At 39.9% G+C, this 18,904-nt stretch overlaps 1 protein-coding gene across 3 annotated transcripts in view; it reads left to right on the top strand.

The window, feature by feature from the left end:
• Positions 1-146: 146 nt before the first annotated feature.
• Positions 147-18,904, top strand: part of LOC127662344 (tyrosine-protein phosphatase non-receptor type 21-like) — a 39,454-nt gene continuing 20,696 nt past the window's right edge. Inside the window, exons 1-12 of one of the 3 annotated variants that reach the window (XM_052153472.1) lie at positions 147-304; positions 3,779-4,076; positions 7,228-7,397; positions 7,493-7,590; positions 9,948-10,015; positions 10,106-10,176; positions 11,858-11,945; positions 12,633-12,721; positions 12,817-12,904; positions 13,397-13,476; positions 13,553-13,663; positions 16,635-16,695. In XM_052153472.1, coding sequence (XP_052009432.1) covers positions 3,897-4,076; positions 7,228-7,397; positions 7,493-7,590; positions 9,948-10,015; positions 10,106-10,176; positions 11,858-11,945; positions 12,633-12,721; positions 12,817-12,904; positions 13,397-13,476; positions 13,553-13,663; positions 16,635-16,695 — 1,104 coding nt within the window. In that variant the 5' untranslated portion in view covers positions 147-304; positions 3,779-3,896. Of the gene's footprint in view, positions 305-3,778; positions 4,077-7,227; positions 7,398-7,492; positions 7,666-9,947; positions 10,016-10,105; positions 10,177-11,857; positions 11,946-12,632; positions 12,722-12,816; positions 12,905-13,396; positions 13,477-13,552; positions 13,664-16,634; positions 16,696-18,904 lie in introns of those variants that run through there. The other 2 variants (XM_052153473.1, XM_052153474.1) reach the window with 2 other exon arrangements.

Here is an 18,904-nt window from a genome sequence, read left to right as displayed (position 1 = left end):
AACACACTTTAATTTACTCTCCGCTCTGGTTTAAAAAAAAAAAAAGCATATCTCGTGAGTCTATGAAACGTAAAATAGACCCGCTCATGGATATGATTCAAACGGACGGATCCCCTTTCCTTTGGTATTCTGAGCGGAAGTGACGCAGCAGCTGGAGTGCGACCAGAGAAACCTCAAACATGCGTCAATCCCGAAAAAATAAACTTCACCAAATATCGGATTATAATCATCATAAACCATAACTTCTACTTCAGACTCACCAGCGCTGTAGATTAAATGCGAAATACATCGAAGAACCCAGCAGGTGAGCAAAAAGTGACACTTCCGTAGTTTTTCCTCAGAAGTGTTAGCAATGTTAGCCAGCGCGCGCTCTTAAAATGTTATTTATCATCAAAAACTATCCAGTCTCTTTAAATGTGATTTTATTTCTACACTGAATTGTGTGTTTGACAACTTCAGCCTCTTATGTAATCAAAAATATCGCGTGTGCGTTTTTTGTGGGCGTTTGTGGTCACTTGTTGCTCCAGAAATCACTTTTAGCGTTTGTTATGTTTTGTAAAGCATGACTAGTTAAAATGAAACATATTTAAGAGTTTTGATTTTTCTTTAACATGCTTAAGACTGCTTCGAGTCGCACTTCTAAACAATCTGTGTTCTCGTTTTGATTTGCATTAAGTGCTTTACGTTTAGTTTATCTACTATTCTGCTTTACGTTTAGTTTATCTCTTTAAAAATAGTAATAATACTATGCCATATAACCCATCATCAGAGTTTAGAAATCAAATGTGCATTAGTTTGCATTGCATGATCATCTCTACTGCAAATATGCTGTATTTGTTTAACTTGTAGTATATAAACTGTTGGAATAGTGTCTAATATTAGTAGTTCAGTGTTTACTCGGGAGTACTCCGCTGTTTTTGATTTCACTGAATAATTGTTTTAATGTTTTATTATTATTATTGTTATTGAGAACACATTCAGATTTCGCTTTAACAGATAATCAGTTAGGTATGCTGCTCTGACAGCTGGTGCATGGATGTAAATTTTACTGTTCATGTTTACTGTAATTATTCTGCTGTTTTTGTTTTATGACTGATTGATGTTAAATAATATTAACTGTACTTATGATCTGTTTTTATGGATTTTGAGACGTGTGTTGTGTTGTGTTGTGTTGTGTTGTGTTGTGTTAACTTTGCCGGCAGCCATATCACCCTGCAGCTCTTGCCTGGTTGCCCACTAAAGCTAAGCAGGGTTGAGTCTGGCCAGTACCTGGATGGGAGACCTCCTGGGGTAAATCAAGGTTGCTGCTGGAAGTGGTATTAGGGAGGCCAGCAGGGGGTGCTCACCCTACGGTCTGTGTGGGTCCTAATGCCCCAGTATAGCGATGGGGACACTATACTGTAATAAGGCACTGTCCTTCGGATGAGATGTTAAACTGAGGTCCTGACTCTGTGGTCATTAAAAATCCCAGGACACTTCTTGTAAAGAATAGGTGTGTACCAAATGGCCCCCCATGGCCTCCTAATAATCTCCATCCCTGAATTGGCTACATCACTCTACCCCACCAATAGCTGGTGTGTGGTGGCGTTCTGGTGCACTATGGCTGCCGTCGCATCATCCAAGTGATGCACACTGGTGGTGGTTGAGGAGATTCCCCCTATACTATGTAAAGCGCTTTGAGTGCCTAGAAAACATGCTATATAAATGTATGGAATTAAGCATTTTTTAAAATTTTCACTCAAATTTTAAAGCTTACCATTCACACATACTGTGAAGTAATTGCAAAAGTCTAATTTTTCAGAGAACTGGCCAAGAAAAGGAAAAAAAAAGGCTCAAATTATTCATAATTATTTTTGTGTGTTTATAATCTTATGATAAACTGTTATTCATCAGTTGTTCCTTTAACATGTGGGGTTCCTCAGGGCTCCATTTTGGGACCCGTTTTATTCTCCCTCTATATGCTTCCGTTAGGAAAGATCTTTGAGAGGCATGGCATACACTATCATCTGTATGCTGATGACTCTCAAATTTGCTTTCCTATTAAACATGGGAATCACCACTCTTGAGTCTCTGCATAAATGCAAGGCCGATGTGAAGTGTTGGCTGGCAAACAACTTTCTTCAATTAAATGAGGATAAGTCAGAGTTTATTGTTTTTGGTCAAAGGGGATGTGACTTAAATTTAGAAAGAAATCTGTCACTGTTTCCAGGGAAAAAACTTCCCTATGTAAAAAACCTGGGCGTTATATTCGACTCTGAGCTCAGGTTTGATCGACAAATAAATGCTGTGGTTAAAAAATAGTTTTTTCCATCTTAGAACTATGGCAAGGTTGAAGCCCATCCTTTCTTTTGATGATTTGGAGAAGGTTGTGCATGCCTTTGTGTCCTCTCGATTGGACTATTGTAATGCTTTGTATCTGGGTGTGAGTCAGGCCTCTCTCTCTCGCCTGCAGCTGGTCCAAAATTCAGCTGCTAGGCTTTTAACTGGAACCAGGAAAAGAGACCATATCACCCCAGTTTTGATTTCACTACATTGGTTACCGATCCAATACAGAATCAAGTACAAAGTGTTGATGTATGTGTTTAAGGCTCTTCATGGTCTTGCACCTGAGTACATCTCTGCCTTAATAAGTTTGAATCAACCTTCAAGGTCTCTCCGCTCTAGTGATCAGCTGTGTCTGTCAGTTCCTCGATCTCGCCTAAAAACTAAAGGTGATAGAGCTTTTGCGGTGGCAGCCCCTAGACTTTGGAATGAGCTTCCATTGGTCATAAAATCATCTCCATCTCTATTCTCTTTCCAGGGTGCCTTAAAAACGTATTTATTTTCCCTAGCTTTTAATTAATTGCATTATAATTTGTACTAGGTAGATTTTATCTTATTCTTGTTTTATAGGTTTTAAATGTTTTTTTGCATTCTTAAGCTGTATTAATGTGATTTTATTTTTTATTACTCCATGTACAGCACTTTGGTACCCAGTGTGGTTTTTGAAAGTGCTTTATAAATAAAATTGAGTTGAGTTGATTGAGTTGATAAACGTTTTAAAATGTTTAAAAAATAATCATAATATTTGCTCATTTTGTTGTTGTTGTCCTAAATTTGTAAACGTATAATTCCGGTTCCGTTCACTCAATCTCACTTTGAAAAGTCTCATTTCTGTCACACAAGGTGGCAGAAAGCATTAGTATTTTTTGTTTTTTTTTTCTCCATCACATACATTGCAATATACAGACCTGAAATGTAGGTGGCGCTCTAATGTAATTTTAACCCTTACAGAAATGCTCGTCCATACACGTTCGGTTTAATTTTCAGTTCAAGCACCATCCTCGTTGTTCAATATCTCGACCTCTGAGTGGACCAGAAGCTCAATCTAGGTGTCATTACAAAGCGGAGATGATATAAAAGTGTCATCATCAGTAGTCGAAAACATATTTTTATGATGATTTGTTTTGCATGCTTTTCCTTCTGGATGGCATATTTTGTTCTGGACAACTAAGATATAACATTAGATTATTTACACAAATCAATCTCACAGACAAGTTCAGATTCTAGGCTTTCCAATTTATGCATACAGAGACTAAGAGATGTATAAGCATAAACTTTTTTTTGCGATAGAGCACCCCCTTTGGTTTAAGGGGTTAAAGAAATGCACAACATTATTTCCATTAAGTATTTAAAAAGGCTTGTGATTTTATCAGAAAGAGAAGATATGCTTGTGGCTTGTTTGTGTGTGTTATTTTCATTTCTAATCCATTTTGCTTCAAATTTGTCTTCATCCCAGGGGCACATGTGTTTGTGTGGTGGAGCCCTGTATAATCCTGCACCTCTCAATGGATTAAATATAAAGAAAAGCTGAATCAAATCATTCTACACAAGGAAGGTCGAGGCACCGGTCAAACATGCCTCTTCCTTTCGGATTAAAACTCAAGAGAACCAGAAGATACACGGTCTCCAACAAGAGCTGCCTGGTGACCCGTATACAGCTGCTGAACGGTGAATATGTGGAGTTTACACTGTCGGTGGAGAGTACAGGCCAGGAATGCCTGGAAGCAGTTGCTCAGAGACTCGAGTTACGAGAGGTAGGCCGGCCGGCCGGCCGTTGTTTTCCACTCTTCAGACATAAACGTGCGCTAATCTGTTAGAAATCACCTTAACTCACCATGGGCGTATGTTTATTTTAGCTTGTTGGCTCCGTCTGGACTCTCGGCTATTCTAGGACTGCCACCAAAATGCTGTCAAACACCATAAATGTATGTGTGCCAAGAGTCTAGCCTGGAGCCCTGGTCTGTGTGCAGTTCATTTGAATGCAGCCAGTTGCTCAAGTCTGAGGATTTTCCGCCTCAAATCAGATTCTCTCACCATTAGGATCTAGTTATCATTCCTCAGCCTCAAACCTCAAAGGTTCAAAGAGTTCAAACATCTCAGAATCGCAATCTCTAGACCAAACACATTGTGTGATACTAGTATAACGCAGCGGGAGCTTTTTCTTTTTGTCAAATCTGACTTGATCATTTGACCAGATTTACGTTGCTTTTCAGAAAACGGTGTAGGAAAGCTCACTAATGTCTGATTTAATTAGCAGGGACAAATAGTGTGCTTTTAGGAATAATGCATTTCTGAGTTCATATTTGACGTGATTATGCTTCATTTATACAGTATGTAGGAGTGGCTGAAAATATAGATTTTCTGATGCATCACAATCATCAATTGAACAATATCGACACTGATTCTTAAATGTCAAGATCGATATTTCACTCTATGCGAAACCCTCTACTACAATGCAAGGAAATCACTCGCATTTGCAACCAAATTTTGCACTATGTGGCTAAAATGTATATATTTTGCAACTGCTGGGTAAATATTCAGATTTCACTCACCAGTGATTGTTTAGTGGTGGAGGATTCAGCCGCAAGATAATTTGGCTGCGTGTTGAAAGTAAAAGTTGTTCCGTGTAATGTGTGTCCAAAGACGAGATCCATGCAACCCATTTGTCATTGAATAATATATATTATTTATATTTATGTATTTTTTTTAAATCCACTTTTCTCCCAATTTGGAATGCCAGATTCCCACTACTTAGTTGGTCCTTGTGGTGGCACGATGACTCGCCTCGATCCGGGTGGCGGAGGACAAGTCTCAACGTGACTCGTTGTGCATGACACCGTGGAGACTCGCAGCATGTGGAGACTCATGCTACTCTCCACGATCCACACACAACTCACCACACGCCCCATTGAGAGCGAGAACCACTAATCACCAGCACGAGGAGGTTACCCCATGTGACTACCCTCCCTAGCAACCGGGACAACCTGGCTGGAGTCACTCAGCACGCCCTGGATTCAAACTCGTGACCCCAGGTGTGATAGTCAGCGTCAATACTCTCTGAGATACCCAGACCCCAAAAAATGTCTCTTTAAATTCCTTTCTGTTCTTTACAGTCAGTTGTTGATCAAAAACAACAAAAATAAACCATTAATTCTAATCATCCCTAACACATATGAGATAAAGCTGTTTGAGTCTCTCTTGTGCACACGCACTCATTTACGATTGCTCATTACAGAAATGCTGGTTTTACATTTACATTTTTACATTTATGCATTTGGCAGATGCTTTTATCCAAAGTGACTTACAGTGCACTTATTACAGGGACAATCCCCCCGGAGCAACCTGGAGTTAAGTGCCTTACTCAAGGACACAATGGTGGTGACTGTGGGGATCGAACCAGCAACCTTCTGATTACAAGTGATGTGCTTTAGTCCACTACGCCACCACACATTTTTCTTAAAGAGACAGTACCGGTTTTAGCACATGTGCAAAAAATTAGTGTAAATACTTGGAAATTGTGCAAATTATGCAATTAAACTATAAACATGTAGCAAAGAAAGAAAAAATATATATATATGTCATTTATATATGTTTGTTATTGATTTGAGTAAATGTATTAATTTTTAAAAAGCCAAAATGTTAAACTAATAAAATATAATTACTAAAATTAATAATTTCATAATGTACCTTGAAGGTCCCCTGTATATTTAACAGCTTTAGCTGGAAAATCATTTCTTTCATATCTAAGTATAAGGGACATTATAACTTCAATAAACCAATTTGAATCGAATCGAGAGCTTGTGAATTGGAATCGAATCGGGAAATCTGTATCAATACCCAGCCCTATTTATATGGATATCAAGATTTTGGTTAAAAGTTTAAGGAAAGTGTGTATTTTAAATGCCGTTTCTGGTCAACATTTCTTCCACTTTTTAACAAAGACAGTCCAGGGGGGGTGTGGGTAGCTCAGCAAGTTTGAATCCCAGGGTGTGCTGAGTGACTCCAGCCAGGTCTCCTAAGCAACCAAATTGGCCCGGTTGCTAGGCAGGGTAGAGTCACATGGGGTAACCTCCTCATGGTCACTGTAATGCGGCTATTGCTATCTGTGGGGCGCGTGGTGAGTTGAGCGTGGATGCCGCGGAGAATAGCGTGAAGCCTCCACATGCACTAGGTCTCCACGGTAATGCCACGTGATAAGTAACAAGCCACGTGATAAGATGCGCGGATTTACGGTCTCAGGAGGCAACTGAGATTTGTCCTCCGCCACCCGGATTGAGGCGAATCACTACGCCACCATGAGGACTCGGAGCGCATTGAGAATTGGGCATTCCAAAATTAGCGGGGGAGGGAAAAGGGAGAACCACAAAACAAAGTCAGTCCAGAATCAGTTTTTTGAGGTCTTCATGTCTTGTATTGGTTTTTAGTAGTTTTGCCTTGTTTTTATATTTTCACTTGGGTTTTGCCATAGAAGCTGGCATTGTGTTAAAAACAAATAAACAAACATTTTTAATCACATTCTTTAAGTCATGTAGAACAATAAAAAAGACTATTTTAGTCTCTCTATTAATATGAGGTAATACAAACTATCTGCATGTATATTTATAGAAATATTAGACTAAAACTAAGATGTTTAGAATAGTTTTAGATGAAGTCACAAGCATGTCACACTGCCATAACTACTTGAAATGCTATGTATTCCCAAGCAGTTTCTTTCATTTACACTGACAATATTGAGCTTTCTTGGATTAAAAAAATAAATACAATTAATACAAATGTTGACAATATACAGATGATATAATATATAGTAAAAGTGGTGTTCAGTTAAACATCCGCATGTTCCACATTCTGCTCTGTTATTTCTCACGAGTGAAGAGAGTGGCCAGTGAAATTCTGCTCATTCTTCAGATAACATATTTCAGTGTCTGGTACTACAACAAACAAAACCAGCCGAGATGGATTGATTTGGAGAAGCCGCTGAAGAAACAGCTTGACAAGTATGGACTGGAGCCAACCGTTTACTTTGGAGTGGTGTTCTATGTGTCGTCTGTTACCCAGTTACAACAAGAGATAACCAGGTGAAGGACAAAAAAACATGGCGGAAATGATCGCATCATTGTATGCTAAAGGTGCTTGTTTGAATTCACTTATTCATTTCATGTGTTTCAAACAGATATCAGTATTATCTCCAGCTGAAGAAAGATGTTCTGGAGGGGAAGATTCCTTGCTCAATTGAACAGGCCATCCATCTGGCCAGTTTGGCGGTGCAGGGTATTTTGACATTATGTTTGGCAGTTAAATTGGCTGTGCTGCAGTGGTGCCCTTGTTTGTAATACTGGAATACAGGTGCATTTGTAATTTTAACATTTTCTTTTTACTTGGTTTCATTCAATCGGACATTGCCATTGCCTTGCATTTCTAAAAGCTAAATTCAAGCGTTTTAAGCACGTCAGGGACCTTGTGCTAACCCTGTAAACGGTGTAGAAAAAAAGTACTTGGGGGTCAAGTCAAGCGATAGGGAGATTGTGATGTTCGATGGCTCATTTCGTTTACGATCACATGGACTGAATGTTGCAAATTTCGAAATATCGAGTTTTGCCACTATATGAATGTGGCAGGGCCGGGTCGTGATCATGCACACCCGGTCCCTTATCAGGCAAATTAAGCTCCGAGAGGGGTAAAGGCCGAAGACAGACGGTGATGCGACGAGAGAGAGAGATTACGGACATGTCCGTCATGTGTGTTTGTGTCCCTGTTTTAAGTTTCTCATTAAGATATTATTTATATCGGTTCTCGCCTCCTCCTTTCCATTGATCCCTTTACACTGGTGCCAAAACACGGGAAGGAGGAGGGATGCCCGTCGCGGAGTCCTCGACACTGCCGTCCACCCAGGGTAGCGCTGCTGCCATCCACCGGGGGAGGGAGTAGACCGACTGCCCGGACGCGTGAACGGCCTCCGTCTGCGAGGCGAGTGGGGATTGGACTCCCCGACCGCCTGGAGCGATGGAGCCGCTGCCAGGGGCGGAGGAGAGCCCTGCCATCCCCCAGAAACGCGGAGGGGTCGATGGAAGACCGCTGTCCGCGAGGGGAGGAGGGAAGTGTCTCCCCGACCGCCTGGAGCGGTAGGGCCACTGCCAGGGGCGGAGGAGTGTCCCCACGAGTTGCCGAGAATGCAGAGTTCGTTCTGACCGCCGGGGGTCGTGAGTCTGACTCCGGTCTGCCCGGGGAGAAGCGGCTGTCGATATAAATAATATTTGAATGAGAAACTTAAAACAAGGACACAAACACACATGACGGAAACACAAACATCTCTCTCTCTCGTTGCACCACCGTCTGCCATCGGCCTTTATCCCTCTCGGAGGCTTAATTTGCCTGATAAGGGACCGGGTGTGTATGATCACGACCCGGCCCCGCCCTCCACCCTGCCACAATGGTTCATAATGTTTTGGTTCCCTTCCCATCCCTAGTTACGGTAATGAGAGTTGGGGGGAACATTTCATGAAAATAATGTCGCAATGCAAAATATCTTAATCATTTTTAATGTAGACCTAATTTATGCATTATTTATTTATTGGGGTTAAATATGAACAGGACGTTTTCTTGACAGGTTGTGTGATTTGAGATTTGAGCGTAATGGTGGAAGGGAGGATTTTCAGTGCATAAAGACATAAATTTGGGTCTTGTCATTGGACTTCAGAAGACTTGAAATATAGTGCACAGGTCTTTTGGACTGCATTTGTCCATTTCTGGAAATTGGACAACCTGTCAATAATTATGTGCTTTCATTGTATGGGACAAAAAAGCAACATGAACATTCTTGAAAGCATCTCTTTTTGTTCAACGGAAGAAATGAAGTCATACGTGCTTGGGATGACATCAGGATGAGTAAATGAGGACAGTCTTTTTGGGTGCATTATTCCATTAACATTCCTAAGATAACACTTAGTGATTTGCGTGTTTATTGTGTTGCATGAGTTCAGTCATTTCATCATGGGGTTTACGTCCAGAACATTAGAGCGCTGTTAATCAAGCTTGTCCAGCGCTAGCTTTTACCCAAGGGAAGAATCTCATGCACTGCTGGCAAAGATATATCTGGCAGCACCGGTTACTGGGCTGCTGTTAACATCGCAGAATCAATCACTGTCACCCATTATGAAATAATGTCAGCATTACATTGTGACATTTGCCCGATCTTGCGCTGTCAGAGGGCCCTCGTTTTGATTGGAGTCATTTCGACAATGCTAAACATTCAACATGAGTTATTTTAGTGTACCTGCATTGCTGTGTAAGGAAGCTTCACACGTGATGGGAATGCTTGGGATTGTCGACATAGCTGTGAACATTTCTAACGGGCTAGTCTGGAATGCTGTTAATGTTGAAATGCTACACTTGCAAAAGCGAAATCGATTCCTTCCATCACAAAACGTCTCAGGTTTTCTAAAATCAGCCGTGCTGTTACTCTAAACGCTTTAGAAAGTCTCATCTCACACTGTATATTTGAACTAAGCTATGTTCTTCAGAAAATGTCAAAATCGTATTTCTTGGTGCATGAAATTGCTGCTTCAAGGTGCTTTCTTTAATGGCTTAAAATAAAAATTGATAACTTAAAATGTTGCTGTTGGTTGCAGCTGACCTCGGAGACTTCAATCGATATGATTCTCAGGAATTCCTTCAAAAGATTTTGCTTTTCCCAATGGTAAGTAAACTTCAAACCTGTTGCAACCTCTATGTTCCCAAATTAACAACAGTATATTTTGTGAGGTCCTTCATATCCTTCTTTTCTTAGCCGTGGATTCAAGACGAGAGGGTTGTGGAGGAGGCCATGCAGAAGGTTACCATGCTCTATCAGAACTACCGGTGAGAGTCCGTGCCTGTAGTCATTGGTGTATTTGCTTCTTTTAGTTTTTTTTAATTGACCCTTCACCAAGCTCCGCCCTGTTTGGTTACGGTTGCTCGCTCTGACAAGCTCTGCAGAACTCCCCATTGGAATGAATGGGAGATTGGCGCAAAGGATGCAGTTTTTGGCAAAAATGCAGATGTTATATGTTCATTTGGAAATGAGGGCTGACAGTTTAATAATACTTCTGATAAAATCCCACATGATCTAAATTTAATTGTGATTCGTCAGACCAGGCCACCTTCTTCCATTTGCTCCATGGTCCAGTTCTGATGCTCACGTGCCCATTGTAGGTGTAATCAGCAGTGGACGGGTCAGCATGGGCACTCTGACAGGTCTGTGGCTACGCAGCCCCATATGCAGCAAGCTGCGATGCACTGTGTGTTCTGACACCTACAGTAGCGCTTCTGTGGGATCAGACCAGACGGCTAGACTTCACCTTGGGCAACCATGACCCTGTCGCCTGTTCACCAATTGTCCTTCCTTGGACCACTTTTGGTAGGGACTAACTGCTGCATACCGGGTACACCCCACAAGACCTGTCGTTTTGGAGATGCTCTGACCCAGTCGTCTAGCCATCACAATTTTGTCCTTGTTAAAGTCTCTTGGGGGTATTTTTAAATGTTTTTTTACTTATGGATTATTTCCTTTCTGGCATTGTTTTCAAAAAATGTCAAGTTTCATGAGGAAAGCTTTATAATAATAATACTAGTCAACAACATCAGACTGAAATGAGAAATGTTGCATTGTGGTAAGGTTGATTACCACTTTTTGATTACCAACAATTATTATTATTTATTTTTGTTACTCTATGTTTGTCAATTTCCAAATAAAAAGATGATTATATTAGAGGAAGTATATATATTCCGGAATACCCATGATGCATTTTTAATTATGTGTAAAGCGTTATAACGGTACCTTCTACGGGACTGTTGTTGAATATTTAGATCGATTTGGCAAAGACAAAACATTTTACAATTACCACAATATTAATGTGGTAAAATGTAAATAATAACACTATATCACGATACTTTAACATGTCATTTTTTCCCATCTCTATTTAATATTCAACTTTAAAACATTGTTTGATTTCGACATATTTTCACTCGCTTGTGACGCCCCCCACTGGACATTTCACTGGGAAACTGCAGCCAAATGTGTAATAAGGCACGTAGTTTCATTTTACAAAAACTGTTGCCACGGTCATGTGAAGTTCATGAGGCCAGGCTGTAAATATCAATCTTCCTTGTGTTCATGCAGTGAAAGATATTGGAAAATATAAATGGAGTGGAATATATTAAATAGACTTGAACTTTTGTTACATTTCAGAGCAAATACAGCAATAAACTGAGTGATAAATATCATCAAAATATTGAGAAGCAAGATCTTTCGTTTATTTTTACAGCTACTTTATATTGCAAAGCTTAACGCAGGTTATTTCTTAATTTCTTTTCATGTCGTGGCATGCAGTTGAAGTAGTTTTTTTGGAAGGAAGATGTGTCTCGATCCTAAACCCCTGATGTCATTTAATTGTAATGCACAATATGAATGAGGAAGAATCAGCACTGATGAGACCGATACAGAATATCACAAGATAAGCACATTGTTGAATGTGACCTTTAATCTCTGCTTCTGTGCCAGAGGTCTGTCTGCACCTGAGGCTGAGTTACTCTACATGCAGACGGTGGAAAAGATGGAGGGCTACGGTGAGGAGAGTGTCCAGGCAAAGGTACACCAGCCACAAACAAGAGATTGATCTGTGAAATGAGTACTTGAGTATCTGAATCTAAAGAAATATACAAAATATTTTATTTTAATGTAAAAATATCGCAACAAGTACTGGACTGCTGTCACTATGAACAAACGGATGATCTTTTAACCTTCATTTTCAATTGATAAACGGTAAAAGACGGTAAAATTGGTGAAAGATGCCACAGACCCCGCAGCTTTGGCCGTCTCTGGACCCCCTGTGCAGTTTTGTAGAGACTATATTGACTGTTTAGAATAAATGTTTTGTTCTTCAAAGAAAGTGCAATATGTAAATGTATATCGTGATAAATATCGATATTGAACAATATGAAAAAGATTAGCGCGATAACAATTTTGGCCATATCGCCCAGCCTTACTTGAGATCCTTGCGTTCGGATTCGTGCACCATCAAGCTGTGTTCGTTCTCATCTTGTGCTGTCGGAAGGTGTGGTTTGTTCTCTGAATATGCTGCTCATTTCCTGTACAGCTGGAGTTGCACTTACTGCCCCCTGCTGAAAACAGGTGTATCATATATATATATATATTAGTATTTGAAGCTTGAATTGCTCCGATGGTAGGAATATTCCTTATTACAGTCTGGTGTCATGATTAATTTAGTTGATTTTAAATATGAATACTCTTATTTACCTTGCATGTGTGTAAACAGGACAGCCAAAGCACAGATGTGATTATCGGCTCCTGTCTGGACGGAATATTCGTCAAGCACAAAAATGGGAAAGCACCTCTCTCGTTTCGGTATGTACGTGGCTCGCATAGTAATGACCGAGACTGTGCATGCTTTCATGCTCGTTTATCATGTGTCTGACTCGAGCTCTTCATTGTTTCTCTAGGTGGAATGACATTAATAATATGACTCATAATAAGTCGTTCTTTGCCCTGGAGCTCGCCAACAAAGAGGACACAATCCAGTTCCAGACCGTAAGTCTACTTGCCTCGGATGGTTTACATGCTTTTCTTTGCCTAAAATAGCTCAAAGACTAAATTAGCATGGAGTTATGCCATCACACACAGTATGTATATTGATTTATATGCTTAGAGGGAGTCTCATGCAAATAAATACAATTTTAAAAGTCATGGTAAAGGCGTGGAAAGTGTTGTAAGGGCTCTGCTGTAATATTAAATTGGCTAGAAATTGTGCTGATGCATAGTAAACGTTTAAGTCCTTTATGTCTCATTAGTTAATGTTCTTTTGAATGAGTTTTTCACAACTGGTTCATTAGCATATTTTAGATTTTTGAAAATGTATCCTGTAATAACGAACGACTGGTTGTTAATTCATTGGTCAAGAAGGATTTGGATTTGCAACAGGCATGTAAGGAATGCCACACATTTTTTAAAAATGTTTGCTAAAACACATAAGCCAGTGTTATAGACTGATTTCATTTTGTTTATGTTCTTGCTCTGGTTCAGGAGGATATGGAGACGTCCAAGTATGTGTGCAGAATGTGGCTGGCGCGGCACAAGTTTTACAAAATTAACAACAGCAGCCTGTAAGTTTGTGTGTGTGGTGTCTTTGTGTGTTTGTTTCTCTCTGTGTCTTCACCGCTGTCCTTTTACTGTCTCCAGAGAGCCGTCCGATGGCCCTGATTCCTCTGACAGTCCCCAGAGGTCCATTCTCACTCTCTCATTTCCTCGCTTTCCGACGCTCTTGCGTCCCTCTGTGCCGGCTGATAAAGGGTGAGCTCATCACAGGCAGCACTGACCAGAGCTTTCATATCAGCTACAGGAAACTCCCTGTAGGGTGAATCTCACCAGAACATGTCCAGATCACATTCCACCCCAAATTCAAAAGGAAATAAAAAAGCCTTTTTAATGATTGTTGCATTGTGAAATTATTTTTATGATAGTTGAGGACAAGCTCAACACTTTGGATTGATCACTAGCCTGTTAGTCTTGAAAGCATCATGGCATCATTTTTCATCATTTTTCCAGCATAAATAATATTCTGGGTTCAATACAGGTTCAATAAAGCTCAATTGACAGCATTTGTGACAATGTTGATAACCACAAAAATGGACTCGACTCAATGAGGTTACATTGAGGCACTTACAATGGAAGTCAATGTGGCTAATCCTAAATATTAAAATGCTCACTCTTTCAAAAGTATAGACACAAGACGTAAACAATGTGATTTTAGTGTCATAAAAACACATACTAACATTTTCTGTTTTAAGTTCTATCCAATTTTACGACTTTGTTGCCATGACGATGTGCCACAAACCCTAAACCAACTGTAAAATGACGATTAAAACAACTTTACAGCTCAAGTTTGAACAGAAGAATTAAGGCAAGTGCTTTTATAAAATAATAAACTTCACATTTCTGCCTTTTTAAACACTCCAAAAAATGGCCCCATTGACTTTTATTGTAAGTGACTCACTGTAACCTGGATTGAAAAGAAGGAACAAGTCGAAATACATTTTTGTGGTCATAAACATTATGCCACAAATGCTGTCAATGACACAAGTTTCCAGTTTCTTTTTTTTGGGGGTGGGGTCTCCCCAATTTGGATTGCCCAATTCCCAATGCGCTCCAAGTCCTCGTGGTGGCGTAGTGACTCGCCTCAATCCGGGTGGCGGAGGACGAATCTCAGTTGCCTCCACGTCTGAGACCGTCAATCCACGCATCTTATCACATGGCTTGTTGAGCGTGTTACCGTGGAGATCTAGCGCATGTGGAGGCTTCACGCTATTCACCGCGGCATCCACGCACAACTCGCCACATGCTCCACTGAGAATGATAACCACATTATAGCGACCACGAGGATGTTACCCATGTGACTCTACCCTCCCTAGCAACCGGGCCAATTGGTTGATTAGGAGACCTGGCTGGAGTCACTCAGGACGCCCTGGATTTGACAAATGTCCAGGTTTGATTGGATTCAGAAGCTCTTAGATTGATTCAGATACTATTTGACACTTGATTCATTTGTGCATATTTAATATAACGTTGCTTGCATATTAAAAAGTATTTTAGCTAAAGCTGTAAATTCTAGAAGTTGGTACATTACCTAAAAAATGTTTTTACGAAGTAACAACAGGACCCAAACTATGCAGTTAGAATTGCTATACATTGAACAGATAAAAAAATCAACAACCAAAACTGAAATAAAGTTTAAGGTAGAGGTCGAGCTGATTACTACAGTGCTGTGAAAGGCCGATAACCGATTAATCGGCCGATTAGTTTTTTTTTATTTATTATTTATAGAATGCAAAAAAAATTATTGTCTCCTTAATATGATGACTGACGTTCACAGACTAAGATTCCTAAATAAATAAAATCCCAGATACAGTTTATTGTTCAACCAAAATCCCCCCAAAAAACAGAAGGTTTGGTGCATACATACAGCAGGACTTTTAAATGTAAACAAGCCCGAAACGCACTCGTTCTGACTCTTATTTTGAAATTATGAAAAAAAGTATCTGTAACTATTGCCATTGATGTTTGCCGATGATAATAGTTCCAAAAAGCAACTATCGGCACTGATTAATCGGTAAAACCGATATATCGGTCTACTCTACCTTTGATCTTGCGGGCGGCACGGTGGTGTCGCCTCACAGCAAGAAGGTTGCGGGTTCAAACCCTGGTTGCCCCGGCCTTTCTGTGTGGAGTTTGCATGTTCTCCCCGTGTCTGCGTGGGTTCTCTCCGGGTACTCCGGCTTCCTCCCTCCATCCAAAAGACATGCAGGCTAGGTTAATTGGTGTCTCCAAAAAAATTGCCCTAGGTGTGGATGTGGATGTGGAGGTGAGTGTGAGTGTATGTCTGTCTATGTGTGGCCCTGCGATGGACTGGCGACCTGTCCAGGGTGTCCCCCGCCTTTCGCCCAATGTTAGCTGGGATAGGCTCCAGCCCCCTGCGACCCTGTACACAGGATAAGCGGTTGACGATGGATGGATGGATGGATGGTTGATCTTGCGATTTTAAGAATTGGTATTAATTGGTATTGCAATAATTCTGAAAATATATTTTCACCCAGCCCTAGTTAAAAATAAAATTATGATTTGTATTAATGGAGTCAGTGGAAATGTTGGCAGGGCAAATCAACTGGTCCGGCCAGGCTAGCATAAAACAAATCTTACCGTGTAGCATTGCCGTAATGACCGTTTGTTTTGATTCTCATTCTCAGTGACTGTTATACAATGTTTAAATCAGCATGAAGGCAGCACAACACATTCTGTCATGACATGGAAAAAAGAGCCATTATGGAAATGTCACAATGCAACAAATGAGCTCTCTTTTCATTTTGGGGTGATATGTGACTCTTGACATGCTCTTGACCGGTTTCGTGAGATTCACTCTATAACTTTGGCTCGTGATCGACGTATATAAATCCCCATGTGGAAACTGCCAGAATGTTGGAGTAAGTTTGTGATGCTCAAAATGAAAGCAGAAAAATCCTCTACAGTAACAAAAAGCTTCTTTATACATTCCTGAGCACCAGTCTCCACATGGAGAGGATTGGCGGACATCGAGTCATGCCAACTTTAATACCTTGTCGTTTATATTTTACTTTGCAATGTCAGTGTAATCACAAACAGCTTTAGCTGTTCCTGGAACTCCCTCCATTCTTTCCACTGTCAGAAATCATGAGTTGATGGCTTAGTACTCTGGTTTATTTCAAATGCGTCTTTTATTGTTTTATTTCAGTCAAACTCAGCCAGCGCCAGTGAACCCAGTGAGGCGACGGTCTTCCACAAGATTGTCTCTGGTGAGCGTAATACCACTCAATCGACTATAGAACAGCTTTGAACTGGAGTTTGTTCTACGGGACACTTCTGGATTCAAGATTTTTGGCTCTGCAAGATCAGTTTATTGGCAACAGTTGTGTTTCTATGATTGAATAACAGCTTTTTTCAAAACCTAACAAGGCGCCTTGCCATTCGCTGTTTGCGTAGCGAGCTGCCTTCTAAGGCAGCATCCTAAGCAAAATGGAAATTAAATTTAAGTAACTTATTTAGAGTGCTCTACATACATTTGGCATCATCTCGGCATGCCACACAAACAAAAATGCATTGCACTGATATGCATTAAAATACTAGTGCTGCTGTAATTGATCAAATTACTAATATTCGATCATGTAAATCGATTAGTCGGATATGTGCGGCATACAGTTGTGTGGTGGAGACAAACCCAAAGAAGCTCTTGGTGAAACACTTCAAAGACTTTACGCAAACACTTAAACGTGAGCTGGAGGACGCATCAGGTGCATTGACCGCTTGTGCTGTTTGATGCACTTGCCAGTTGTTTCTCTCCAGTGCATATTGATATTTTACTGTTCATTTCTATATCTTAAAATGTATAAATGTTATGAATTCAAAATCAGGCGTGCCATTCCATTTTGAGTCTCCTTTAAACTTCACTGAGCTCAAATGTCAATCAAAGCGATCGCAACCGAGAACGTTTGATTAAACTGCCGATTTAGATTTAAATGTAACTCTGATTGAAATCCTTCATGTAATGCAAGAAGTCATATTTTGGATAACTGTAAAGTCCCTTATATTTATTGAATAAAGACATTACAATATTCTGCCTCTTACCAGTTCAACATTGCATGCAAGTATGTACGCAGTTGTGTAGTTGCAACCCTCTACGATCGTTTTGGAAAGAATCGTCATCGGCTAGTCAATTTTAGTGTTTACTTGCCAGACTTTTGAGGACATCTAAGCATAATGTGACTAAAACATGTATTAAAGCAACTGAGAGAGGAGGCCTCTTCATAAATATTCACACAATATTGTATATTGTCATTTATTTGTTTTTGATTTTGCTCTTATTTTAATCATATTTTAGCTTTTTAAAATTGTACAAATTTCACATTCTATCAATTTATATGATGTCATGAAATCACATTTTTATTAATGAGACGCACTGTTTGAAACCCCGTACGCTTTCAACAAAACAGTTTACAAGGTGGAACCTAATAATGAAAATTAGGGGGTCTCGATTGTGAAATTTGGCTGACAAATAATTGCGATTAATGACTATGATTCATGTTTTAATTAATGATTTAATTTTCTGTTTTAGGTGTTTCGCATATATGACGATTAATTACATACAAACTCACTATGTGTGCTTCATGCACACAACAATCATTTATACATATTTATCTTGGGTCATATAATAAAATAAAGGTATATGATTTCCTTTTCAGGCTTCAAAAACGTATGAATGACAGTCGAATAAAATTATAAAATTTAAAATAATTAAAATAATATTTTAATTATCAAAATATGTCTAAATAACTAAAATATATCTCTCTTATTTGTGCGATTTACTTTTGATCCATTGGACTTTTTCAATGTTTTGTTTTGTAACCCAGCTAACCTGTATAGCTATTATATTATATTATGCAATAGTAAAATATTTCTGCCTTATTCTTCACTTTCACACATTATTTTAAGCTCTCTGATTAACTCACAAGCTCTTATTTCTCATGAAGGAAGCCTTTGAGATTGTGTTTCTTGCATTGTATCATCTCCACTGAAATAGGGCATCTCCTCTGTCTCGCTGCGTGTTATAACTGCGTGAATAAACCCACAATGACCACGGATATTTGCCATTACATGGCCGTTAAGTGAAACTGGAGCACTTTGCGTTCACAAAATGAATCCGTTTATACCTTGTTTACATTTTCGCAGGAGTTTAGCGCAAGCCTCTGTTGACGGCGTGCACAACAGAGTGCTTGAGAAGTGGTTCATCTTCACACGCTCTCAAGAGAGCTGCTGTTGTGACGTCAGCGGTGCGGTTCCCTGAGATGTTTGGAGTTCAACTGAATGACACAAGTGCTTCTTCATCATGCAGGGAAAGACAAGGCTGAATCCGGCTTCTAAATCAACTGCTTTATATTCAGTAAAGGGGCCTCGGACACTACACAACTCCATCGCTGGCGAGTGAAATGTTAAAATTGACTCGCCAGT

This window comes from Xyrauchen texanus, chromosome 22 (genome assembly GCF_025860055.1).
Source record: "Xyrauchen texanus isolate HMW12.3.18 chromosome 22, RBS_HiC_50CHRs, whole genome shotgun sequence".
In the NCBI taxonomy this organism is placed as follows: domain Eukaryota; kingdom Metazoa; phylum Chordata; class Actinopteri; order Cypriniformes; family Catostomidae; genus Xyrauchen; species Xyrauchen texanus.
The sequence above is the reverse complement of the archived record's forward strand: the minus strand, read 5'-3'. Positions and strand labels throughout refer to the sequence as shown.